At 46.9% G+C, this 21,267-nt stretch overlaps 1 protein-coding gene across 2 annotated transcripts in view; it reads right to left on the reverse strand.

The window, feature by feature from the left end:
• Positions 1-2,026: 2,026 nt before the first annotated feature.
• The window catches only part of SPG7 (SPG7 matrix AAA peptidase subunit, paraplegin), a 33,755-nt gene continuing 14,514 nt past the window's right edge, over positions 2,027-21,267 (reverse strand). The window contains exons 6-17 of one of the 2 annotated variants that reach the window (XR_014515014.1): positions 20,153-20,255; positions 18,618-18,743; positions 17,888-18,050; positions 16,417-16,590; positions 12,824-12,948; positions 10,290-10,392; positions 7,915-8,025; positions 7,073-7,188; positions 6,780-6,936; positions 6,399-6,562; positions 4,743-5,578; positions 2,027-4,365 (exon numbers count right to left, since the gene is read on the reverse strand). Coding sequence is in view for 1 of the 2 variants with exons in the window: in XM_083456459.1 (XP_083312585.1) it covers positions 3,903-4,112; positions 5,501-5,578; positions 6,399-6,562; positions 6,780-6,936; positions 7,073-7,188; positions 7,915-8,025; positions 10,290-10,392; positions 12,824-12,948; positions 16,417-16,590; positions 17,888-18,050; positions 18,618-18,743; positions 20,153-20,255 (1,630 nt within the window). In the remaining variant the exon portion in view is untranslated. The remainder of the gene's footprint in view (positions 4,366-4,742; positions 5,579-6,398; positions 6,563-6,779; positions 6,937-7,072; positions 7,189-7,914; positions 8,026-10,289; positions 10,393-12,823; positions 12,949-16,416; positions 16,591-17,887; positions 18,051-18,617; positions 18,744-20,152; positions 20,256-21,267) is intronic. The other variant, XM_083456459.1, reaches the window with a different exon arrangement.

Here is a 21,267-nt window from a genome sequence, read left to right on the forward strand (position 1 = left end):
ATCTTTCCTTGGTATCAGCACAGGAGGCAATAGGTAATGCAAAGGAACAAACTACTGCTGAAACTGCACTCACCATTGTGAGGGGTGGGGAGGTGATGATGATGCCTCACCAGCTACTGCCTGGGTTGGCTCAAAAGCACAAGAACTCGCCTCCCACAAAAGCAAAGGTAGAAAAAGGTAATGTAAAGGACCCCTGGGTGGTTAAGTCCAGTCAAAGGTGACTATGGGGTTGCAGTGCTCATCTCACTTTTCAGGCCAAGGGAGCCAACGTTTGTCCACAGACAGCTTTCCGGATCGTGTGGCCAGCATGACTAAACCGCTACTGGCGGATGGAGGACCATGATGAGTGCCAGAGCACATGGAAATGTCATTTACCTTCCCACCACAGCGGTACCTATCTACTTGCACTTGCTTGCTTTCGAACTGCTAGGTTGGCAGGAGCTGGGACAGAGCAACAGGAGCTCACCTGTTGCTCAGATTTGAACCACTGATGACCTGATTGGAAACCCAAGAGGCTCAGTGGTTTAGATCACAGCACCACCCATGTCCCAAAAGCATATAGCCACTGACTGGATATAAAGGTGGGCCAAGGGGAGAACCAAGGCATAAACCTTCCTGAAGAAAACATGGTAAGCAACAGCTGTATCATTCAGCACTGGGTGACCTCCTTCCACATGGAGGTGAAGTGGCAGACAGAAAGCAGCAGCTGACTGATGTCTGGTGATGGACCTGGTGGAAATTGGCAGGTTTGCTGGGTGGAAGCTGGTGACGTATGCATTCAGAAGCCAGTGGATGCTGAAAGGCTGGAGCAGGCTGATGTTTTTGGATGTAAACTGGTTGAGGTGAATGGTGTGTGTCTGGGTGCATTCAGGGGGTTCTGGAAGCCGCCCTCCTGGCACAGGGTGAATACATGAACCAGAGGATATTCATGGGTGGAAGCCAGTGGAAGTTGGCAGGCTGAAGTGAGGGACAAAGTTGCCAGGCAGAAGCCAGTGGAGGTGGCTGGATGATGCTGTCAGATGGCTGCCATCCCCCTCAGTATGTCTGTTTGTGTTTCAGGGTTGTCTGAAGCTGGCAAGGTTTTCTCTGAGACCAGCCATGAAAGTAGTGAAGAGAACTGCAGGCTTTGCAAGTCCCCTTCTATTTCTGAAGAAATGTGCTCATTACACAGGAAACCCAACATCCCACTTTTATAGTGCACAAGTCCTGCTTACTGGTGTCCCATTGGCATCTGGTTAGCCACTCAGAATACAGAATTCTGAACAAAAACCCAGCATTTCGATTATTTAATTTCTGTACCACTTGATATATTAAAAATATCTCTAACAACAGACTTGAAACAAATATTTGTCCTTAGAATTGTAACCCCAATTGCACTGTGACAAACTTAATAAAAGTTCTGCAGGATCTGATAAATCAGAGTTCAATACCTTGCTCCCCAGTGGCCAGGCACCATGAGCACTGCCTTAACTGTGGCCAATAAGATTCTCCGTTGGGCCAAATCTAGGAGATTCTCCCCTATTGCCACTAAAAGGAACAGACAGCAGTGAATTGTACATGTTGAAAATGGCACATATTAATGTCACGGATAGCATCTGCAGTAACCTGAGCCTACAGTAGCCTGAACAGATGCACACATATCTAAAGTCTTACTGAGCTTAAAAGGGCTAACAAGCAATATTGCATGCATAACATTGTAGCCCGAATAACACTGTGACACACTTAAGAAAACCTCTGTAAGATCTGATAAAGATACTTCAGCATCCTGCTCCCCAACAGCCAGGCACTATTGAGCACTGGCATAGCTTGGCCAATGAGAATTTTTTATCGCATCAGGTATAGCAGACTCCCTACTAGCGGCATTTTAAGCAAGGGAACACAGTGAACTTCATTGAACAGACTATAGTGAGTTGCATATACTGAAAACGGCACATATTAATGTCATAGATTGTATTTGCAGTAATAGAACAGTTTAAATGAAGACTCATGCCCATTGAGAATGACGATAAATGACTAGTGAGCGGTATTTGAGTTCTGTAAAAGTTTATTTTATTTTTTAATAGATGGCAAAGATACAAGCAGCTGAGATGATAGAGATTTATTACAGTTTGTGCTAGGTCATGGTTTATAAATACATTGAGCAGGAACTCTTGGAAAGATAAGAAAAGTGGAAAAATCAAGGTAGGGAACACTTGTGGCTCTCTCACCATCCCTCCCCCAGTGACAAACTTCTTCAATTGAACAATTTTCAAATTTCATTTTCTTGAGAAATACCCAACTTGAAAGACATACCAACCATTTCAGATGCTAAGACCCAGCACAATTAAATTTAACATGACTTTCTTGCTCCAGAATTTATTTCAATATGATGCCACTATAGATGGAGGTTTTTAAGCAGATGCGAGATGGCCATCTGTCATGTATGATTTAGCTAACATTCCTGCATTGCAGGGGGCTGGACTAGATGGCCCTTGGGATCCCTTTCATCTCTGCAATTCCATGAGCCAAAGCATTAACCACCCTTGTGCTAAAGCTTAGCTACTGCCAGTGAGTCTGGCGAGTCTGGCTCCCTCTTGGAGGGAAATGGGCTAAATTACTGCCACTGTGATTCAGAAATTTGGCATATTGCCCCACAGATATTGTCACAGATATACAGCAATTTGGTACAAATTTGTCAATAGACCACTAGGTGGTACACACAGATCACCAATGACTTTTCTTTCAAGGCCCACTGGGGGAGATGGAGAAAGGGACTGCTTACAGACCAGTGCTGAAATGCTTGGTTTTCTTTTATGTCATAATGCAATATCACATGTTGAAATACATATTCAGAAGGATCATATCTCCAGGGATTTTGATAGCCGCAGTTCTAAATAGCAAACTCTCTTCACGTTGAGGCAATTCAGAGTGCAAATGTGTGCATGCTCATCCCATCTATGCACGAGGGTAGTCTCAGAAAAGAGGCAGTTTTGAGAACTGCCAATTAAATATTGGCAGGAGTGGAGGAAAATCTGGACAAGGGTTGTATAAGGATACAGACAATAGTCCTCATGGAAATAATCTATGGAGTGTGTTTGAAAATGCAGCTAGCCCTTTCTCTCTCCACTCCACCTCCCTTCAGCTGTTATTGTACAGCAGGAAACTGTCTATCCCTCCCCCCACCCAACTCCTGTTACAAGCTGCTTTAGAGACACATTCAGTCTAAAGGCCTCTGTGTAAGAACCAGAAGCTACCAGCCAGCCAGAGTACTTTCCAAAAGGCTTGAGGATTCTCTCTCCCTTCCAAGTCACTCCAGGGAGCCCCACCAGCATTCAGAGGTTGTGCCTGCCCCTATCTTTGTGGCCAGAGTTACAGAGGTCAAAGGACCTATATCTTTGTGGCATGGTGACATAGGTCAAAGGAAATCTACATCTCCATTGTCCATATCAGACTTTCTACACCTCAAGAGACATGCGTAAAAATCAGGGAAATATTTGTGTTGTTGGTTCTAGGGAGAAGCATTAAACTCTGGATGCTAGTGATGCAGCTATTGCTGTCATGTCAAAGGAGGGTTGCAGTGTGTGGCACCAGAAAAAAAGAAGAAGAGGAAGCAGAGCACAGCAGCTGCTTTTGTGGGAGGACTATGACACAATGGCTGGTTCTGCCCAGACTGACCACACACATCCCCATAACTGTAACCTGGTGACCCAGAGGCACTGGGACCCTTCCCAAGGAGCCTTGATGAGCCCATACACATACATCAACCACAGCTTGATCATTTTTAGAGCAGGGGAAGCTGGATCCTGCTCGCAGCCCATCACAAAATATGAGCAGAGCAGCCTACACACAGGCATGAAATAACTCTCTTTGCGCCTCTACTTCAGAAAGGAAGCTGCTCAGTCCCTTCTCTCACTTGGCCATTTTCAAACTGGTCTCTGGTCAAACTCTTCCTCCTCCTCTCGGCTCTGGGGTGACTGAGGTGCCTCTTCATCTCCCGTATCTTGTTTGTCCCTCTCAGCCTCAATCCAGCTCTGAGGGCTAATCATTTTCTTGGGCCCATGTGGAGGAGGCCCAATCAAGGCTTCTATGTCATCGTAGTTGATGACTTCTTTCTCCAGCAGGGCATCGGCCAACTAGACACAGAAAAGGTGACAGATGGTAAGCATTTGCATGCAGACACAGGCCATGGAAATAGGATACACTGGGGCTCAGCCATCCACTGGCTGAAGCAAGGACCAACTCACCTCAAGGAAAGCACTCTCAAGGACAGGGATGGAAACCTAAGACCTTTCAGACGTTGCTGGACTCCAAATCCCATCAGTCCCTGAAGCCAGCATGGCCAAAGGTCAGGGATGATGGGTGTTGTAATCCAACAACATTTGGGAGCTGGGCATGTTTAGCCTGGAGAAGAGGAGGTTAAGGGGTGATATGATAGCCATGTTCAAATATATAAAAGAATGTCACATAGAGGAGGGAGAAAGGTTGTTTTCTGCTGCTCCAGAGAAGCGGACACGGAGCAATGGATCCAAACTACAAGAAAGAAGATTCCACCTAAACATTAGGAAGAACTTCCTGACAGTAAGAGCTGTTCGACAGTGGAATTTGCTGCCAAGGAGTGTGGTGGAGTCTCCTTCTTTGGACGCCTTTAAGCAGAGGCTTGACAGCCATATGTCAGGAGTGCTCTGATGGTGTTTCCTGCTTGGCAGGGGGTTGGACTCGATGGCCCTTGTGGTCTCTTCCAACTCTATGATTCTATGGAGCACCACAGGTTTCCTGCACCTGCTTTAGGAAACCACATTCCATTCAAAAGGATTCTTTTTTCCCTCCCCCCCCCCCCAATCTTAAAAGGAAGCAACAGTTTGAGGACAGTTTATCACATGCAGGAAAGAACTTGCATTCTACATACACCTCTCTTCTCCCATGCCAGGTGCCATTGCATAGAGCAAAGATAACAATTAAGAGAAGTTTTGTGTATGTAGCTATGAAAGAAAAAAGTATGGCAGTGGTGTGAATGTACAAAGAAAGGGACAAGGATGCATATGTGGGGCCATTTGAGGAATGTTACATCAGGCCTCCTACCCTGCAGCTCTAAGAGTTTCTTCCTTCACATTCCTGGCATCACAAGGAGCTGAAATGCGCCACAACCCACTGCTTCTTGCCACTATCAGCCAAGGAAAAGGGCTGCCGTGCTTCCCAATGCAAGTGGCAACTGAAACAGTATCTAAGACTCTGCAGAGGAATCATCTTAGCCATGGTCCATTTTGTTCTCTTAGTTGGCTCTCAGCAGAGTAGCTGCTACCTTGTTTAAAAAAAAAACAGTCCTCCCCTGCCAAGTTTCTCAAAGCACTTTTTGAAGCCTCACAAGCTACCCTGTAGCTAGGCTAAAGAGAAGCAACTTGCCCATGGCCAGCCACTGGACTTTCAACAGCAGAGCAGGGTTCTGAGTCTGGATCACCCCCGCTTCCCAGTCACTCCACCACCCAATTCAATCTGAATCCCTCTGGTGTTCTGCAAGCCTTACTGCTTTCAGTTTGTCCCGATTCTCTAACAGCAGTTTCTCTGTGCGCCTGTAGGCTTGGGCCACCAGCATCTTTGCTTCCTAGAAGGGAAACAAAAACCAGAGGAGGAGTTATAGCAACAAGGCTGAGCCAAGAGAGATGAAGATTCTGAGCTGCAGTTTATGCCCCTTCAGCAAAGCCCCAGAGCCCCAGAGATCCTAATGAAGAACAGCTCATAGGTAAAGAACAGCTTAGTTGGGTGCAGAGTGTGATGGCACATCTCACATTTAAAGTAGGACTAGGCAATGTTCAGCCTAACTACTCCCTTCCAGTTCTGTTTATATGCTTCCTTCAAGTGATTAGTCCTAACCTTTTTCTAACACTTGCCCTAAGTCAATTCAATGAGCGGCTTTTATTGTGTGGGACCACTTTGGGGAAGGAAGGCAGTGACTTAATAAGTTGTGGGTCTTTATTGGTTTAGAATTCTACCAGCATCATACCCTTAGGACTGGGACCTAGGACTAGAACCCTTGAAGCAACTGAAAAGCACAGTAAAGATGCTGCTAGCAGCAACAAAAATATACAGGAAGACATGGGATGGTGTTCAGCTAGACTTCAGGATTGGCGGTTTGCCTCCTTCCTACTCCATAACCACACACACTTTGCACTGCCAAGCTAATCTTGTTTGCATCCTGTTTACAAGGGTCAACACAAGCCAACTTGGGGAACAAAGCCCTCTCCTTCGAAAAGTGGCATTCACACTGCGAATTCCTTTGGGCTAGTGGTTACAGTCTTAGATGATTAGCCTTATTCTCCCTGGGAAACTGCAACATAACAAAATGGCTCTGCTTCAGGGCCCTTTAAAACCTGTGAACAGGCAAGCATTTTTGTTGGCGCTTTATATCCATTAAGAGAACTTACATGGTCCATAATTTGCTGGAGTCCGTGGCTGAAGGGACGCCGTCCTATCCCTGGGGTACTTTCCTTTTCTGGGAAGGACAAGTATCCAACATTGGGCACCATCCCATATTGCTTCACCATTGAATAGGCTATCTTGGTGACCTTCCTCAGGTCATCTTGTGCCCCTGGAGTAAGCAATGGATAAAAAAGAACTTAAGGGGTGGTGCTACATGCATCAGAAGTGTCAAGATACCCCCCTCCTATTCTGGGGAGGAAATGTCTATGCAAGCTCATTGGCTTCATTGCTCAAGCACAGTGGAAGGACATTTAACAAAGAGAAGCCTGCAGCACAACTGAAAGACAGGAGGTCAACAAGATGAAGCACATATTTGGCTTCCTCACCTGTAGTGACTTTATTAAAGGTGATGGCTTCTGAAACTCTCCCTCCCAGGGCCATGCACATCCGCTCAAAGAGCTGGTCCTTGGTAAGGAGGTATTGGTCCTTTGGCAGGATCTGAGTGAAGCCCAAGGCAGCATTGGTGCGAGGAGCGATGGAAACCTGTGAGATAGTAGGAAGGGAAGAAAAGAAAAAAGGAGAGGCCCAACTTGTATTGCAGAGAATGAGTTCAAGAGGCATCAGCTGCTCTTGATTACCATGTCCCATGTCCCAAGCTCAGGGCAGAGAGCAAATCTACCTTCATCGCTGCCTCTGTGTGCTCCAACAGCCAGCCTACAAGTGTGTGACCTGACTCATGAAATGCCACAACTCTCCGCTCCTCCGGCGACAGGATTTTGCTCTTTTTAGCGGTTCCTGTGGGGCAGATGGAGGACATAAATTCCATTTCCCAGGATATGCTACTAAGGTGCACCACTATTTTAATCTGCAAGGCTGAGAAGGGAAAAGGCTTTCTCTGCCCCTTATGCACTATCACTCAGCTGTAAGTCTCCGCTATCATGACCCAAGGCCTAAGAGAGCCAGCAACAATTCTTTATTGCATTGATAGTTGCAATAACATAGGTCTGTCAATTCACCCTTCAGACCCTGATACCACTTTTAAACAGCCTATTAAACTCTGGCCCTACGGGAGTGTATCCAAATAAATGGTCCATGTAGGATAGGGCAAGCCCTTAAGATTTCTCCCTGGAGAAGGCAACTGCTGAAATATATATGCACAGGTTGGATTCCAGCAATGTATCCCTTGATAAAAATCAACACACAAAAATCTCCTGCCACTCACCATGCAGTCTTCAGAGATTGTGGCTATGCACAAAGCAAGACCCTAGCAATACATAGAAAGCCCCCATTAAGGCCAGCAAAGCCGAGGTAAAACATATACACCCAAACAGAGAGGCTTCTTCATGGTCTGTAATTAAGCAGACCTGATTCACACCACTCCATTTATGCTCCTCCACCCTGCATCTGTCCACTGGCAGCTTGGCTGTGTTAAACGTGATGATGGCAAAACTCTTTATCATGTGACACTTTACCGTAGACTGAAGAAAACTGACCAATATGTCACCCAAAAAGAAACCTTACCTGCAATAACTCTCTCCACTGCGTACTCAAAATTGAATGTGTCGATGGACTTATGCCCCTCCCTTGCTGCGTGGAGAGCGGCCTCATTACAGATGTTGGCTATGTCTGCTCCTGTAGACAGAGCAACACACACTCATTGGGTTTTCTTGGGATCAGAGAGCGGGAACAGAGCAGGTAACTATCAAGCCCAACATGCTCTCCCAAGCAATGATCCTCCATGGAACAACTCAAAGAGGGTGTATAAAAATAGTACAGCACTCTGCACCCAAGAATGCACCTGAAGGGTAGGTAATGACTCCAGGGGAATCAAGCAAACAAGCCAACCTGTAACACCAACACGGAAGCAGTAGGGGAAGAAATTGCCCAAGTCACCACTTGCCATCATGAGGAGGGGATGAAATTTCCTTCCCAACACCTCAAAATATGACCAGTTGGACCCTGAGAATGATGTACCATCCTCCCAAACCCCAGGTTGGGACCAGTTCTACCCAACTGAAGACCTTCCTCTTCCAACAAGCCTTTTAAGTGCAGGCTTTTCCCTGTCTGTGTCTATACTGGAGCATTTTTTTAATGCTTTGATTGTGTGTCTGCCAACCTAGGCTCCTTAGGGAGGCTCGTATACAATTTTAATAACAATAATTACAGCAACAATGTCCTCCTGTCTTTAGCCACCAGTTTTTCTTAGGTTGCAAGAAAAGAAGATGAAGAGGTGCAGCCTTCGAGGTGCTGGCACCACCTTGCCTGATGTCCGATGCTACCTGAATGTTAACTGCTCTCCACTTGCATCAAGAGATTCCTCTTCAATACCTGAATGTGATGCCCTAAAATGCTGCTCATTTGGGGTTAAGATTCTGCAACTTTTCAAATCCATTACATGCAATGCCCCATTACATCCCTGTGGCATTGTTAGGTTATGTAAAGAAGCTATGTGTACCTGCTTCGACTCTTGTAGCCCACCTATTTACAGTGGCAACTTTCCCCCCCTAAATCACAGAACAGCATCAAACCTTAGTAGCATTGCTTGATAAGGTGTGGGCATTTCTAGTATCTGACAGAGCTGCTTCTTTAAGCTGCTTCTATGACATATTTTAAAAAACGAGATTGTTTTGTTTTAGTCAAGGTAATGAGAGGTAGAGCCAACATTCCAGGCTTGAAATGTTTAACAGTGTATTTATTATATAGTTGTTGGCAGAATATATCCCTTTTTTTATCACTCTGGCTACGTAACATGCTTGATCTCTAACTCTGATTTGTTATTTTCCCTGAATTGGACTTCCTGTTGTCAATAATGTTGCCACATCTTTTTAGGGGTACTACTGGCAACCATTAGTGCTTTCTATGAATTTATTTTCAATCAGCTTCCCTTTGTCACATTTTACTGTGATAAAAAAAGTTGTTCTGCAAATAAGAATTTTTAAAAAGCAGAGTACAAAGGAGGGAGAATCAGGAAGTGAGGGGGGAAGGGGCTGTTATGCAAAGCAGAAAGAAGCAGGATCTTGCAAGCCTCTCGCTGTTGTGCTCTGTATGCTAGATTTAAAACCACAAGGTGACCCTCAAGGAGAGGCTTCATGGTGGACAGCAATGAGTTAATCAAGCACCGTCTCAAGCTGGGCTTAGGAGAGGGTGGCCTGGGCTTGGCATTGCCCGCTGGGGCTCTTCTGACCACAATCACACAAGTTTCTCCAGGGAGGAGAAGGCACATCTGTTCTGAGTTTTGAGCATGTGGGTGGTGTGGGGGCTGCTCAAAAGAATCACGGAAGAGGCAGAGCGGGGGCCACCAGCGGGGAACTCACAGAGGATACTCCACAAACAGGAAATTCACAGCTTTGTTCTGAGCTCAGAGATGGACTAGAGGCTCAGGAAAGCAGGAATGTCCTACCCGTTTCTCTCAAGTTAATCCAATGCTGAACTGCTCAGTTAAAATATTTTAGACTGCAGAAACATTTCCCCAGATAATTGCACTGATTTTCCAGCTACTAAGTTTCCAGCAGGCACAACCAGAAGCAGCAGCTCCAACCCCACAAAAATCTGGGTCACACACGCCAAGCACGAATTGTTTTTTACTACCTCTATTGGAAGAAAAACTAACAAAAATGCTGGAAAACTGGCCGATTCATGGATTTAGCACAACCAGGCTAGGTACTAGTCTGTGTGTCAATTTCCATCCACCATAACTACAGCACCGGGGGGGGGGCGCTTTGGCCCTCTTTTCTTTCACATCACACACAGCAGCATTGGAAGGAAGCAGCCGGGTGGAAGGTAGCCAAGCCATACATGACTAAAGTGCACTACAGAGATTGCTAACATGTGGCTGGATGCAAACAGCAACAACAACAAAACAAAGGAAAACCAGACAAACAGCTGCTCTTACATACCACTGAACCCCGGAGTGAGCTCAGCCAAGCGCTGGGAATAAAAAGTGCCAGCCTGAGACAGCTTCAGGCCCTTCAGGTGCTGCTCAAAGATCTCCCGCCTCTCCTGCAAGGAACAAGACAGAGCAGTTTTGCATGGCGCAGCGGATGCTGAAGGGCACAAATTGGCATCAGAAGAAAGGAAGATGCTGACATCACCTTGTCCTCTAAAAGCAGAAGGGTGGGTAGAAGGGAGTCCCAGGTTCACAGCCTTCCTGCTTATTTATACTTATTCTTGCAAAGAATGATGGACCAGGTAGACCTTCATCCACCCCTGCAACTGCTTCTCTAGACTTTACAGAAGATTGCTAATATCCCTATGTCAAAACATGCATAAACCATCCAAAAACTATTGGAGCCAGTGGGTAGTCTCACTAGGACGTGGGCTTTGGCTTGAGAACACTGTGCATCCTCCTTAGCATGGGATAAAGCAACTGAAAGGAGAGAGAAGTGTCAAGGCAAAAGGACAGGAGTCCACAACATAGTCTAAAAATATTAGTTATTAAAAAGCATTTTTAAAAGCCTGTGTGCCAGTGTGCGTAGAAAAATGCACGCTGCCCCACAGAACCTGAGTAGTTTCTATTGAAAATACAGACTGTAGGCAAGTGGTAGTGAACAGAGTGCCCTCTAGATGTTCCTGCCAGCCTCAGCCAGCACAGCCAATGGTCATGATGCAAGTTGCAGACCAGCAATATGAGGCAGGGCTGAAAGGCCTGTTGTAGGCTCAAATCAAGATGCCTTTTGGGAGAGGCCTGAAAAGGAGCTGGAGTAGATTGCCACCCCAGCAAGGCTCACCATGCAATTGGGGTTGCTGCTGCTTCAGAAGCAGGATTTCTGAAAGAAGGAATCTCTACTCAACGGAAGATGCCAGGCTTGGCAAAGCCATGATTATTACAAGGCAAAGCCACCAGGGGGCAGAGTCTCTCTTGCTTGCCTATCTTTCCAGGCTCTGGATATTTCCACGGCTTCTTTCAAATGCAGGACAGATGTAAAGAAGTCATTGCAAGAAGTCATTGGCTCTTCCCTCCAAAGGTCATTCCTCTCGCTATACCCCCCTCCTATTAATTTTGATTTATTCCTTAATGTTTCTATCATCATAGCACTTGCATGGCTGAGCGGGCGGGGGCTGGGGTGGGGGGAGACAGACAGAGGGAGAGGGAGAGAGAATTGGGGCTTTGCAGATGCTCCCCTCTCCTTGAATGAAGAGAGGCAATTTGCAATTGGGGTGAGGGGGCCAGATCTAGCTGGCTACAGGCCAGCAAGTGACTCATTCAGCTGGTCCAGGCGGTCCTGATTAAAGCAGTGGGCTCAGCTGCCAGGATTTCCTTCTCCTTCCTCCTTCAAGGCAGCTGCACAGCTCACTTTTCCGGTGCCAGATCGTATCAGGCATTTGAGGTATTTTAAGCGAAAACCTGGAGGAGCAGGAGGATAGCGAAGCCCCAGATGGGAGGAGGGGATGCTGGTGCTTCTTTAAAAAGGAAAACCCTCATCTCAATTCAGGTCCTGCTTACCGCCCAAGCGGATGCAGCCATTTATGAGCTGTTCCGGGGAGGGCAGTGGGAAGAGAAGGAAACCTTACATAGGATCAATGGAGGGGAGAGGAGGAGGACAAGGAGGTTCCTTTTCTTTGGGTCGTTTTCTATGCTTCCCACTGTGTGCACTTAACTCTGCCTACTGAGATCACAAGAAGCCCCAAATGTCTTCTGGAAACACGCAAGACTCTTTTCTACCTGGCTAGCAGTCAAATACCTAGGGATGCAAGCAGGGAGCTATTTTAAGCTCTGTGGGTTGTTGTTTTTAAAAAAAAAAAAAAAAAAACATGCTTGAACCACAGAGATTTCGGTTGTGTGTGTGTTTTTAAAAAGCAGACCATGCAAGACTGAAGTCAGGCCAAGCCTGCCTTAAGAGTTCTAAATGCACAAATTCATACTGTGTGATTCTGCATCCATCTACACACACAAATCTGATTGAAAGCATTTGGTCCTTTGCTTAAAAGCACCACAGCAAAGGCACAAGGGTCATGTTCTGAGAACTATTACTGGAGTACTCCCAAAAGGTGCCTCTCGCATAACCAGTTCCTTTCCTTAGCACAAAAGTTGTTGTTGTTGTTGTTGTTTTAATCAACCTTGTGTGGAAATCCTCATAGTTCCTGACTGTCCGATTGACAATGACTACTGAACTTTATGGTTCGTGCTCTTCCAATTGTGGGTCAACATAAACCCAGCAGAAATGGTTTTATAGGTTTACTGAGCTCATATAGGCCTGCAATTTGAACGCACCATTCGCAAAGCCGAGATTCTGCTAGAGCTCCAACAGGAAGCAACAGAACCACCCTTTTAGCAGAAAACCAACAATGGAGTGAATCCAGTTCCTGGGATTGAGTGCACCACTTTTGAGTCAAATACTAAAGAAGACAATCCACTGCCTAGCCTTTGCCACTGCCCAATACCTTAACCACAGAATCCAAGAGTCACAGCAGAGGTGGGTCCAAATAATACCTGGAGAGTAGGCAGATCAATAAAAATGTGGCGGTCAAGCCTCCCAGGTCTCATGAGAGCATTGTCCAAGATATCTGCCCGGTTGGTGGATGCTAGCACTATGACATGATCAGTGGTCCCCATGCCTGAAACAGAGAAAAATGTGAAGAGCAGAAGTGAATGGAATGTGCCACCTGAGCGAGCAAGAAGCTCCAGAGAGAGACATTTCCCTGCATGAGAGGTCAAATGTACACAAACATGCTTTAATATGCAAGGTCATGGGCGGGGAAAGAAGAGGCTGCAATCAAGCAGGTGCTCATGGACCTATCTAGCGAAAATTGACTCATGTGGATTATATAAATGCCAGAACGCTACAGATCTGGACACAATTTCCTCCTTTAAATGGTTTATTGCACATTTTATACAACTAAGAACACACAGAAATATATATTTTTAATTGTCCTGTCCTTACAATTCCAATCCCTGAATTGCAGAAGACACTGAAGCCCGCTAGACTCAAATGTGACCAGCATTCATACAACTTATTTGTTAATCCATTGATGCAACTTCTCTCACAATTATGTTAACAGTTTGCATTCTAGCAGTTGTCAGTATCCTGAAGATAACATTTTAGTGGCAGCGTGCATTTGGCAGAACTGCCATCTTTAAATGGCATGACCACAGCTGTGGGGCAATGCAGCCAGCCAAATACAAAGCTACACAGGAAGCTCTTGGCATGAGGCAGATATAGCTAGGCTTCTTCCTTGCTTGAACTGCAGAAGCACACACTGCTGCCTTAGAGTGGGGGCAGCAGGGGCATATTTTCCCCACGCTGCCCAAGAGATGAGCACAATAGCTCACCCAAGGGATTTATCCTCCAGATAACCCAGAGGTCCACTCTCCTACTGCATGCTGCTACCTAATGAGCCTCACTTCTGCCTCCTTGCGGGATGCTGTGGAGGCAAATTCCAGAAGACAACAAAGCACAACTGTGCATCAGTCTGTCAGGGTATTTTGCAAGGCAAGAAGGAAGGAAATAGAGGCGCTGGGAGTCAGTCACGTGGGCTAAGCAGCTTCATTCCTATGGCAAGATTAGTGCAAGCAGAACATTAGCTGCTTTGCTCCTGGGAAGAAGTGCTCCCAAAATAGATCAGACAACCAGCAGATCCATCACCAAACACAACAAGCTTTCCAGTGCTCGCCTAAGACACACCATCAGAACAAGGCCTGGGAGTGCAAGGCTCCAGACTGAGCCTTTTATAATCCTGTGACCCTTTGTCAATCTATTCTCCACCCTCCCCCAAATCAACACCCCTAGCTTCAACATGACTGAACTGGCAACGGAGTGTGATTAAGGCAACAAGACTCCTGGAGAGGAGCTGCCTCCCCCACTCCCAGGGCACAAAGGGCGGAATGAAAGGAAGCAATTCTGGATCTAACAGGTGCTCTCCCTGTTACACAACTACCCAGGCTCTCTCAACCTACTGGGATATGCATACACTTCTGTTTCCACCCAAAGTATGGCAAATTTAAGAAAGCAAGCAACCTTCTATTCAGGGATGAAGAGTGGTCGACTGCTTGCACACTTTAGCTGAGAGCAGGGAGGCTTCTGACCATCTGGTGGAAGATTATTCAATTTTTTGAAAAAGCAAGGCTCAAATCCAAGTTTTAGTAGAGCCCAAGATCAGTATGTGCATGGAGAATGGACCAATCATGCTCAAATCTGCATGGCAGAGTTAACATTGCATGGGAGCATGTACGCACATACACACACTCTTCATATAACCTTTGTGATGGAAGGGACCTTAGAGGTCAACTAGTCCCCCTCTGGCTCAATCCAGGACCTGCAATGCAGAATGCAAGCACAACATCCCTGACAGGTGACCACCCAGGCTGTAATTCAATATGCCCAGAGAAGGACAGTCTGCCACCTCCCAAGGCAGAGTCTGTTCTGTTGTCAAACAGCTCTTACCATTCAGAACTTTCTCCTAAAGTTCAGCTAAAATCTGCAGTCTGTACTTTTTGCCCATTCATTCTAGACCTCCTCACCCTTGGAGGAAAAGAGAGCAAGTCTGCTCCATGCTCTCCTGAATGACAGCCCTTCCTATATTTTAAGACTGCGATCATGTCTTCCCCCAACCTTCCCTTCCCCAAGCTGAACATACTTGGCTCTTTCAACTGTTTCTCACAGGAGCTGCTTTCCTCATGTTCCTTAGTTCAGCTCGGTTCATTCTGATCAGCCAGCATGAAGCAAAAGAGGGTGCTTTCGTGCTTTAGCAGAGACTCTTTTAAAAGCACATCGTTTCAACCTCACTCATCTAGTTTCAGCTACACTAGCAGTACAGAGTGGCTGCATCAATATTAGAGACAAAGCAAGACGCTGGCTGGGTTTGTCAAGCACACCACAGACTGCTATGCTCGGGGGGCCAGATGAAGCTTTGGCTGGCTCCCAGCCAAGGCACTTCTGAAGAGGCCTTCTCCCAGACAGACACCAGCTGAAGCAAAAGGCTAGCTAAGGCTTGAAGTCTTGGGCCACCTTTCCAGCACCACTTGGTGCTTCTTAGCATCGGCCTCCCCCTAAATGTTGTACTTATTTCAGGCAGGGTTGGGGATCCTGTGGAGCTCCAGATGTTGCTGGATACCATGTCTGTCCACTGCTGGCTAGGACTGATGGCAGTTAGTGTCCAACATAATCTGGAGGGCCACAGGTTTCCTATCCCTGCCCTAGGGAGTACCTGAATTTTTTCCCCCCAAGAGAGCTTAGGGAACAGGAAATCCTAGAGCTACAGACACATACGTGCACACACTTGTGCACACAAGTGGGAAACCAGCCAGGTGGTACATTTCAGAGAGTTTTAAGAACCCACCAATGGGTCCAGTCTCAATACCTTGAGTCCTATCAAGAGACCCAGTGATAGCAGTAACACACAAGGCATGCAATAAGCAACCAAAAGAAACCTAGCAACCAAATGAGAATCTCTCTTGCTTCTTGCTGCCAGGTCTGAAAGACAGTAGGCAGAGCTGGGAGAAGAGAGCAGTGGGAGTGGCCAAAGTTTTGCTCTTCCTTACCAGGGGATGGGGGTGGGATTGCACTGGCTGAAGGACTGAAGAGCAGAAGGAACTAACTGTATCTGCTTCTGCCCCTCTGCATCCAATCTTTATTTTTCCAAGTAAACAGGCTTTAAACCTACCCACCTTGGGGGGGGGGAATTATGCATTTATTACAGTTATAGCATTGGTTACCACATCTAACTAATCTTAATTGGAGTGGCCTACCTGTAACCTACAACTGTGACCCTCCCTTTCTGGATGCGGGTCGAAGTCAAACTGCAGAGTGAGGGGGGGTGGCAACATCAAGTGTGACAAGGAGAGTTTGGAACTCTTTGGAGAATCTGGGAGTACTTGGGCAATAGAGAGAAGCTTAGCAATGAAGGAAAAAAGGGGGGGGAAAGGCAGGGAGCGGGTGGGGGCATGCTTGAGCTGCCATCTTCTGTGAGTAATACCATGGCAACAGTAGGAGGAGAGTTTTCCTCCTGGAGTGGAGAAAGGGGAAATATTTCTGACCACAAGCCAAGGAAGAAAGCAAGACTGGAGAATGTGCCTGAGCTACTGACCATCCATTTCTACTAGCAGCTGGTTTAAGGTTTGCTCTTCTTCTGTGTTGGAGAAGCCAGACATGTTTGTGGAGCGTTTCTTCCCCACAGCATCAATTTCATCAATGTAGACGATGCAGGGTGCACGGGCTCGGGCTTCTTTGAAGAGGCTCCGCACGCGAGCAGCCCCAAGTCCTACAGAAGGGAGTAGGGGGAGGGGGGAAGGAGAAGAGAGAACAAATCCATTCTAATAAATAGCCTCATGCTCTGCTTCCTGAATCTGGGCCCTCACAAGCTTAAATATGTCCCAAGGCTGCTGGTTGTGCTTTGTCCAACAGGCCTACAGTGCCCTTGTTGCTAATAAAAGTAGCTGGAAATCATAGGTGCTCTGGTGCTTGAATCTCTCTTGCAGGCTTCCTATAGGCATTTAATTGGTCACTGTGAGAACAGGATACTGAACTAGATGAGCCATTGGCCTGATCCAGCAGGGCTCAAATATGCTATTATGTTGTAGGTTATCAGAGGGCTGCCTGGTTTCAGGTGCCAGCAGAGATCGCAGCAGCAACAAGAAACCAAATTGAACTAGGAGGATATTTGCTGCCTAACAGCAGACCAGGAAACAAGAAGCCCCCAACTTTTTTCCAGGGTGCCTTTGACTGGACTAGGTTGGCTCCTCCAAAAGGATTTTCTGCTGCTCTCCATTGAGAACTGGATGTCTCAGTTAGAAAGTTTCAGGGTCAGAAGTTGAGCAGAGTGGAAGAAAGGAAGAGCAGCAGAATTGGTATCAAGAGGGGAACTCACTCTCTCTCTCTCTCTCTCTCTCTGTGTGTGTGTGTGTATATATATATATATATGTGTGTGTGTGTGTGTGTATTTGTATGCATATGTATGTATGTATGTATGTATGCATGTATTAGATCAGTCAGTGAAAATGCCGTACTGCCCCAGGACACAAGCAGCAGTCTCTGTGAGAGGGCTTCAAAGTTTCCTAAAAATAAACTAACTGAGAACAAAGCTTTCTTCCTGGTAAGCCACATTTTCATTAAGCCCACAGGAACACACTTTTTGTTTGTTTGCTTGTTTCAGGGGAAAGCTGAGCAGGCTCCCACAGAGTCCTCCTTCCAGCTCTCACCAAGGAGAGAGACCCCTCTGCCTTTTGATCAACTGTGGAAAGGAAACTGTAGTGGGCTAGGGAGGGAAGGTGTTTACATCTACCCAGATATACACCATCCCTATTCAGCTACTGCGTTTCCCCTTGAGTGGATGCCTGGAATCTTGCTCAGACTGCCTTCCTGGGGGTTGAGAGCCCCGAGTCAAGTTCTGCTCCACAGAAACAGATTGCAAGGACCACATTCCTTCTGTACAATGCCTCACACCTAGCTGGCTCGGTTAAATAAATCAAAGCTGACTGCTGAAGAAGCAAAGATTAAAAAAAAATAAAAATACACACACCACCTCTAAGTGAATCCAGCCTCCCCGCCCCAGGACTTACCTCCTATCACCTCCACAAACTCGGAGCCAGCTATCGCCAGGAATGGCACCTGGGCCTCAGTAGCAACAGCTTTTGCCAACAAGGTCTTGCCACAACCTGGTGGTCCAAGCAACAGGGCACCTTTGGGAACTTTAGCACCAAGCTGTAGGTAACGATCAGGGCTCTAGGAGTGGGAGGAGAAAAAACTTATTTTAAGCTGCATACTCATTCTGCATCTTCACCTATAGGAAGCAAATCACAAACTTCCACTGATGTTCTTTCCCACATGTATGACAGCGTGCAAAAAGAAACATCCCCTCATGTCCCTTAGTAGCTCAGCAGACACGATGGTTGCCCATTCAGCCACACCACACCCCTTGCTCAGAGACAGGCCCTCTGCCCCTGCACCACAAAGAATCAGGCCCACTACTACTCATGAGGCCTATAGCTAATAGTGTGATGGAAAAGGCATAATGAAAAGAGTGCTATTTGAAAAAGGATACCCCTATCCCCAAGAATCCTGGGGCAAGTATGACCAAAAAAAAACAAATACGCTACAAATAAAAGGTCCCACAACATTCCTGCACAGGGAAAATCAAGCAAGCATAGCCAACAGAAGAGGGGAGTGGTAGTGCCGCAACACCTGGAGGGCCCAAGGTTCCCCACACATGCATTACTGGATTCACAGCATTGCCCACTCAATCCCTCCCATTCCCAACTTCCCAGCTGCACTTGCCAGCACTTGTCTTACCTTCAGATAATCCACAAATTCCTTGACCTCCATTTTGGCCTCATGCATTCCTGCTACATCCTTGAAGCTGATCCCTTTCCCAGATTTCCCATGCACAATAGTGAAGCGGGCCATCTTCAGCTGACTCTGTTGAGGGGTGGGCAGGGTGGAGGGGAGAGAGAGAGAAAGATATGGCTGAATAAAGAAAAGCAGGGGTTATACAAAGTCCTGATTCTTATGAGCTTGGAGGAAGAGCAGTTCACTGAGCAATGAAGTGCTCACGCTGCATTTGGCAGGGCCCATGTGCCATCCTCCACAGGGCAGACCATTTATTTGCCTTTCTGTTCTATTTTCTGCTTTAGGTAAGAAGGGCTGTGGTTCCACTCACTCAGCTGCTATCTTGATCTAGGTTTTAATGTTAGTAGCAAGCTGGAGGGATGCCTCAAACAATTGCTGCCGCCACCCTCCAGCCAAGAATCTACAGACAGAGAAATCAGATGGAAGGAGCTCTCTAGAACGCCTTTCTTGTAATTTTAGTTTCGCTAGCCGGGCTGGCGACCACTCCACCAAAATGGCAGCATGATGCACTCAATTCCCTGGCTTTCAGAATGCTGCTTATGCAAGAGACTTGGTGGTGGGGCTTTTTTTTAATGGTGGCAGGGGGAGAAGAGGGCGAACAGAGCAACAGGGACCTCAAAAGCAACAGGCACTGCATTCTAGCCTCCATTAAACCGCAGCGACAGACAAAACAACAATTTAGCTAAACAGCCTCTGCATAACTGCTCATTATCCTTTGCTGAAAACAGCTACTAATGTTGGCTTTCAACTAAGCTTACAGCAGGCCACAAGCTTGGAAGTGCATCAATAAAAGTGCCAGGGGTGTCACCCACCTAAAGGAAGTACAGAGGGAGCCTTGGGAACTTCCACAGCTATGAAGTAAAGGGAGTAGGACAGAGCTGACTGGGCTACTGAACTGCAGAACATTTTTTTCAGCCCATTTCCACCTCCCCCAGCCCCTCCCAAGCAGGCAGGCAGGCAGACAGACAGAAATCACCATCCTTCCCCTCAGCTGACCGAGCGGCAGGGGTTTGGCTGATGCTGGGAGGGAGGCATGTGACAGGAGGTATGAAGGCCAGCTCACAGCATAGTCCAAAAAGCTTAGGCAGCTTTAAAGACTGAAAAAAGTTATTTTGCTAAAAGCAAGGGATTTGTGTTCGCTGCTGCATGCGAGATTTGCTGGCAAGACAAAAGCAAAAGAAATGCCATTCCCAGCTGCAAGTCATTAGTGAGCCCTGAAAACAGCAGAGAACTGCCCTGCAGATTCCCTGAGCTCAGCCTTCCCAGCCTAGAGGGACAGAGGACGCCCCCCCTCCACCACCCCACCCATGAGGCCAAATACTGTAAAGTTCCGTCAGCTGATAGGAAAAGCAGCAAGACATAGCACAGGGCCGCCCAGCCTTTGGCACAGCTTAATTCTCATCCGCTGTTGACTTTGCTGGGGGAGGGAAGAAGAAGCCAGGCCCACCCAAAACAAAGCAGGAGGGAGAACTACTTACAAAGGCACTGAAGCCTCCTTCCCTTCCTGCCATCCCGGCCAGGCGAAAGATGTACCACAGGATGCCAACACCCACAGCAGCCATCCCCAGGGCATAGAGGACGCTGCAAAGACAACAGCAAACCAGGGTCAGACCTAAGCAACTGCTGTATCAGTTATGAACGGACAAAAACATAGCCAGTACTGTATTTGTGGGACAGCTATGGCAACATTTCAAGATGCAGGGACAGGAAACCTGTGGCGCTTCAGCTGCAATTCCCATCAGCCAGCATGACCAAAGGTTAGGGATGATGGGAGCTGGAGTCTTGCAACATCTGGAGTACAGCTTTTTTTGGGGGGGGGGAGGAGCCTGTCTAAATCAAAGAACAGGTTAAGAGCCCAATGAGCTTTGGGGGCAGTGTAAAGGGGCATCTTCTGTGCTCTCACTCTCAAGCGTTAATGTGCAGCTGGCATTAATTCCAATAAAGCTTTGGGGGAAGTTCCAAACAAATGTCGCTAACAGAGAATGTGTGTTGTCTCTGACTCTGGGCAGATTGCTCCATTGAAACCTAGGGAAACCTAGGAAGCTGCCTTACTCAGAGTCCACTGGCCCATCTAGCTCAATTGTCTCCACTGACTGGGAACATCTCTCCAGCATTTCAGGCAGGGTCATTTCCAGCCCTACCTGGAGACACCAGTGGGGACTGAACCTACAATTTTCCATATGCAAAGCAGTTGCTCTACCAATGAGCTAAGGCCCTTCCCCAAGTCAGTGAAGTGCTTCAGACCAGCTCCTCTGAGCGACTGTCGTGGAAAGCAGGCCTCAAGTCCAGCATGTGGGACAATGTCTTCAGGTGTCTGAGATTCAGTGGGCATAGGTGGGAAAAGTGGTGGGCTGCTGGGAGTGCTAGAGGTGGCTAAAGGATTTAATACCATCCTCATTCAAGTCACAACTCTCAATGACTGCAACTTTCAGGTAAATAGCCAACCTTTCACAATGCAAGATTGCCAAGTGATAAAAGCAAAAGTTATTTTTTTAAACTACCCACCAAGAATAACTACATGTGGTTGTTAAGGCACAGATTCAACAGTGAAAGCAGCACAAGGGTAGCTTCTACAAAGTTTACATTCCAAATG

Source organism: Podarcis tiliguerta (assembly GCF_965153285.1).
Source record: "Podarcis tiliguerta genome assembly, chromosome: 8".
NCBI lineage: Eukaryota > Metazoa > Chordata > Lepidosauria > Squamata > Lacertidae > Podarcis > Podarcis tiliguerta.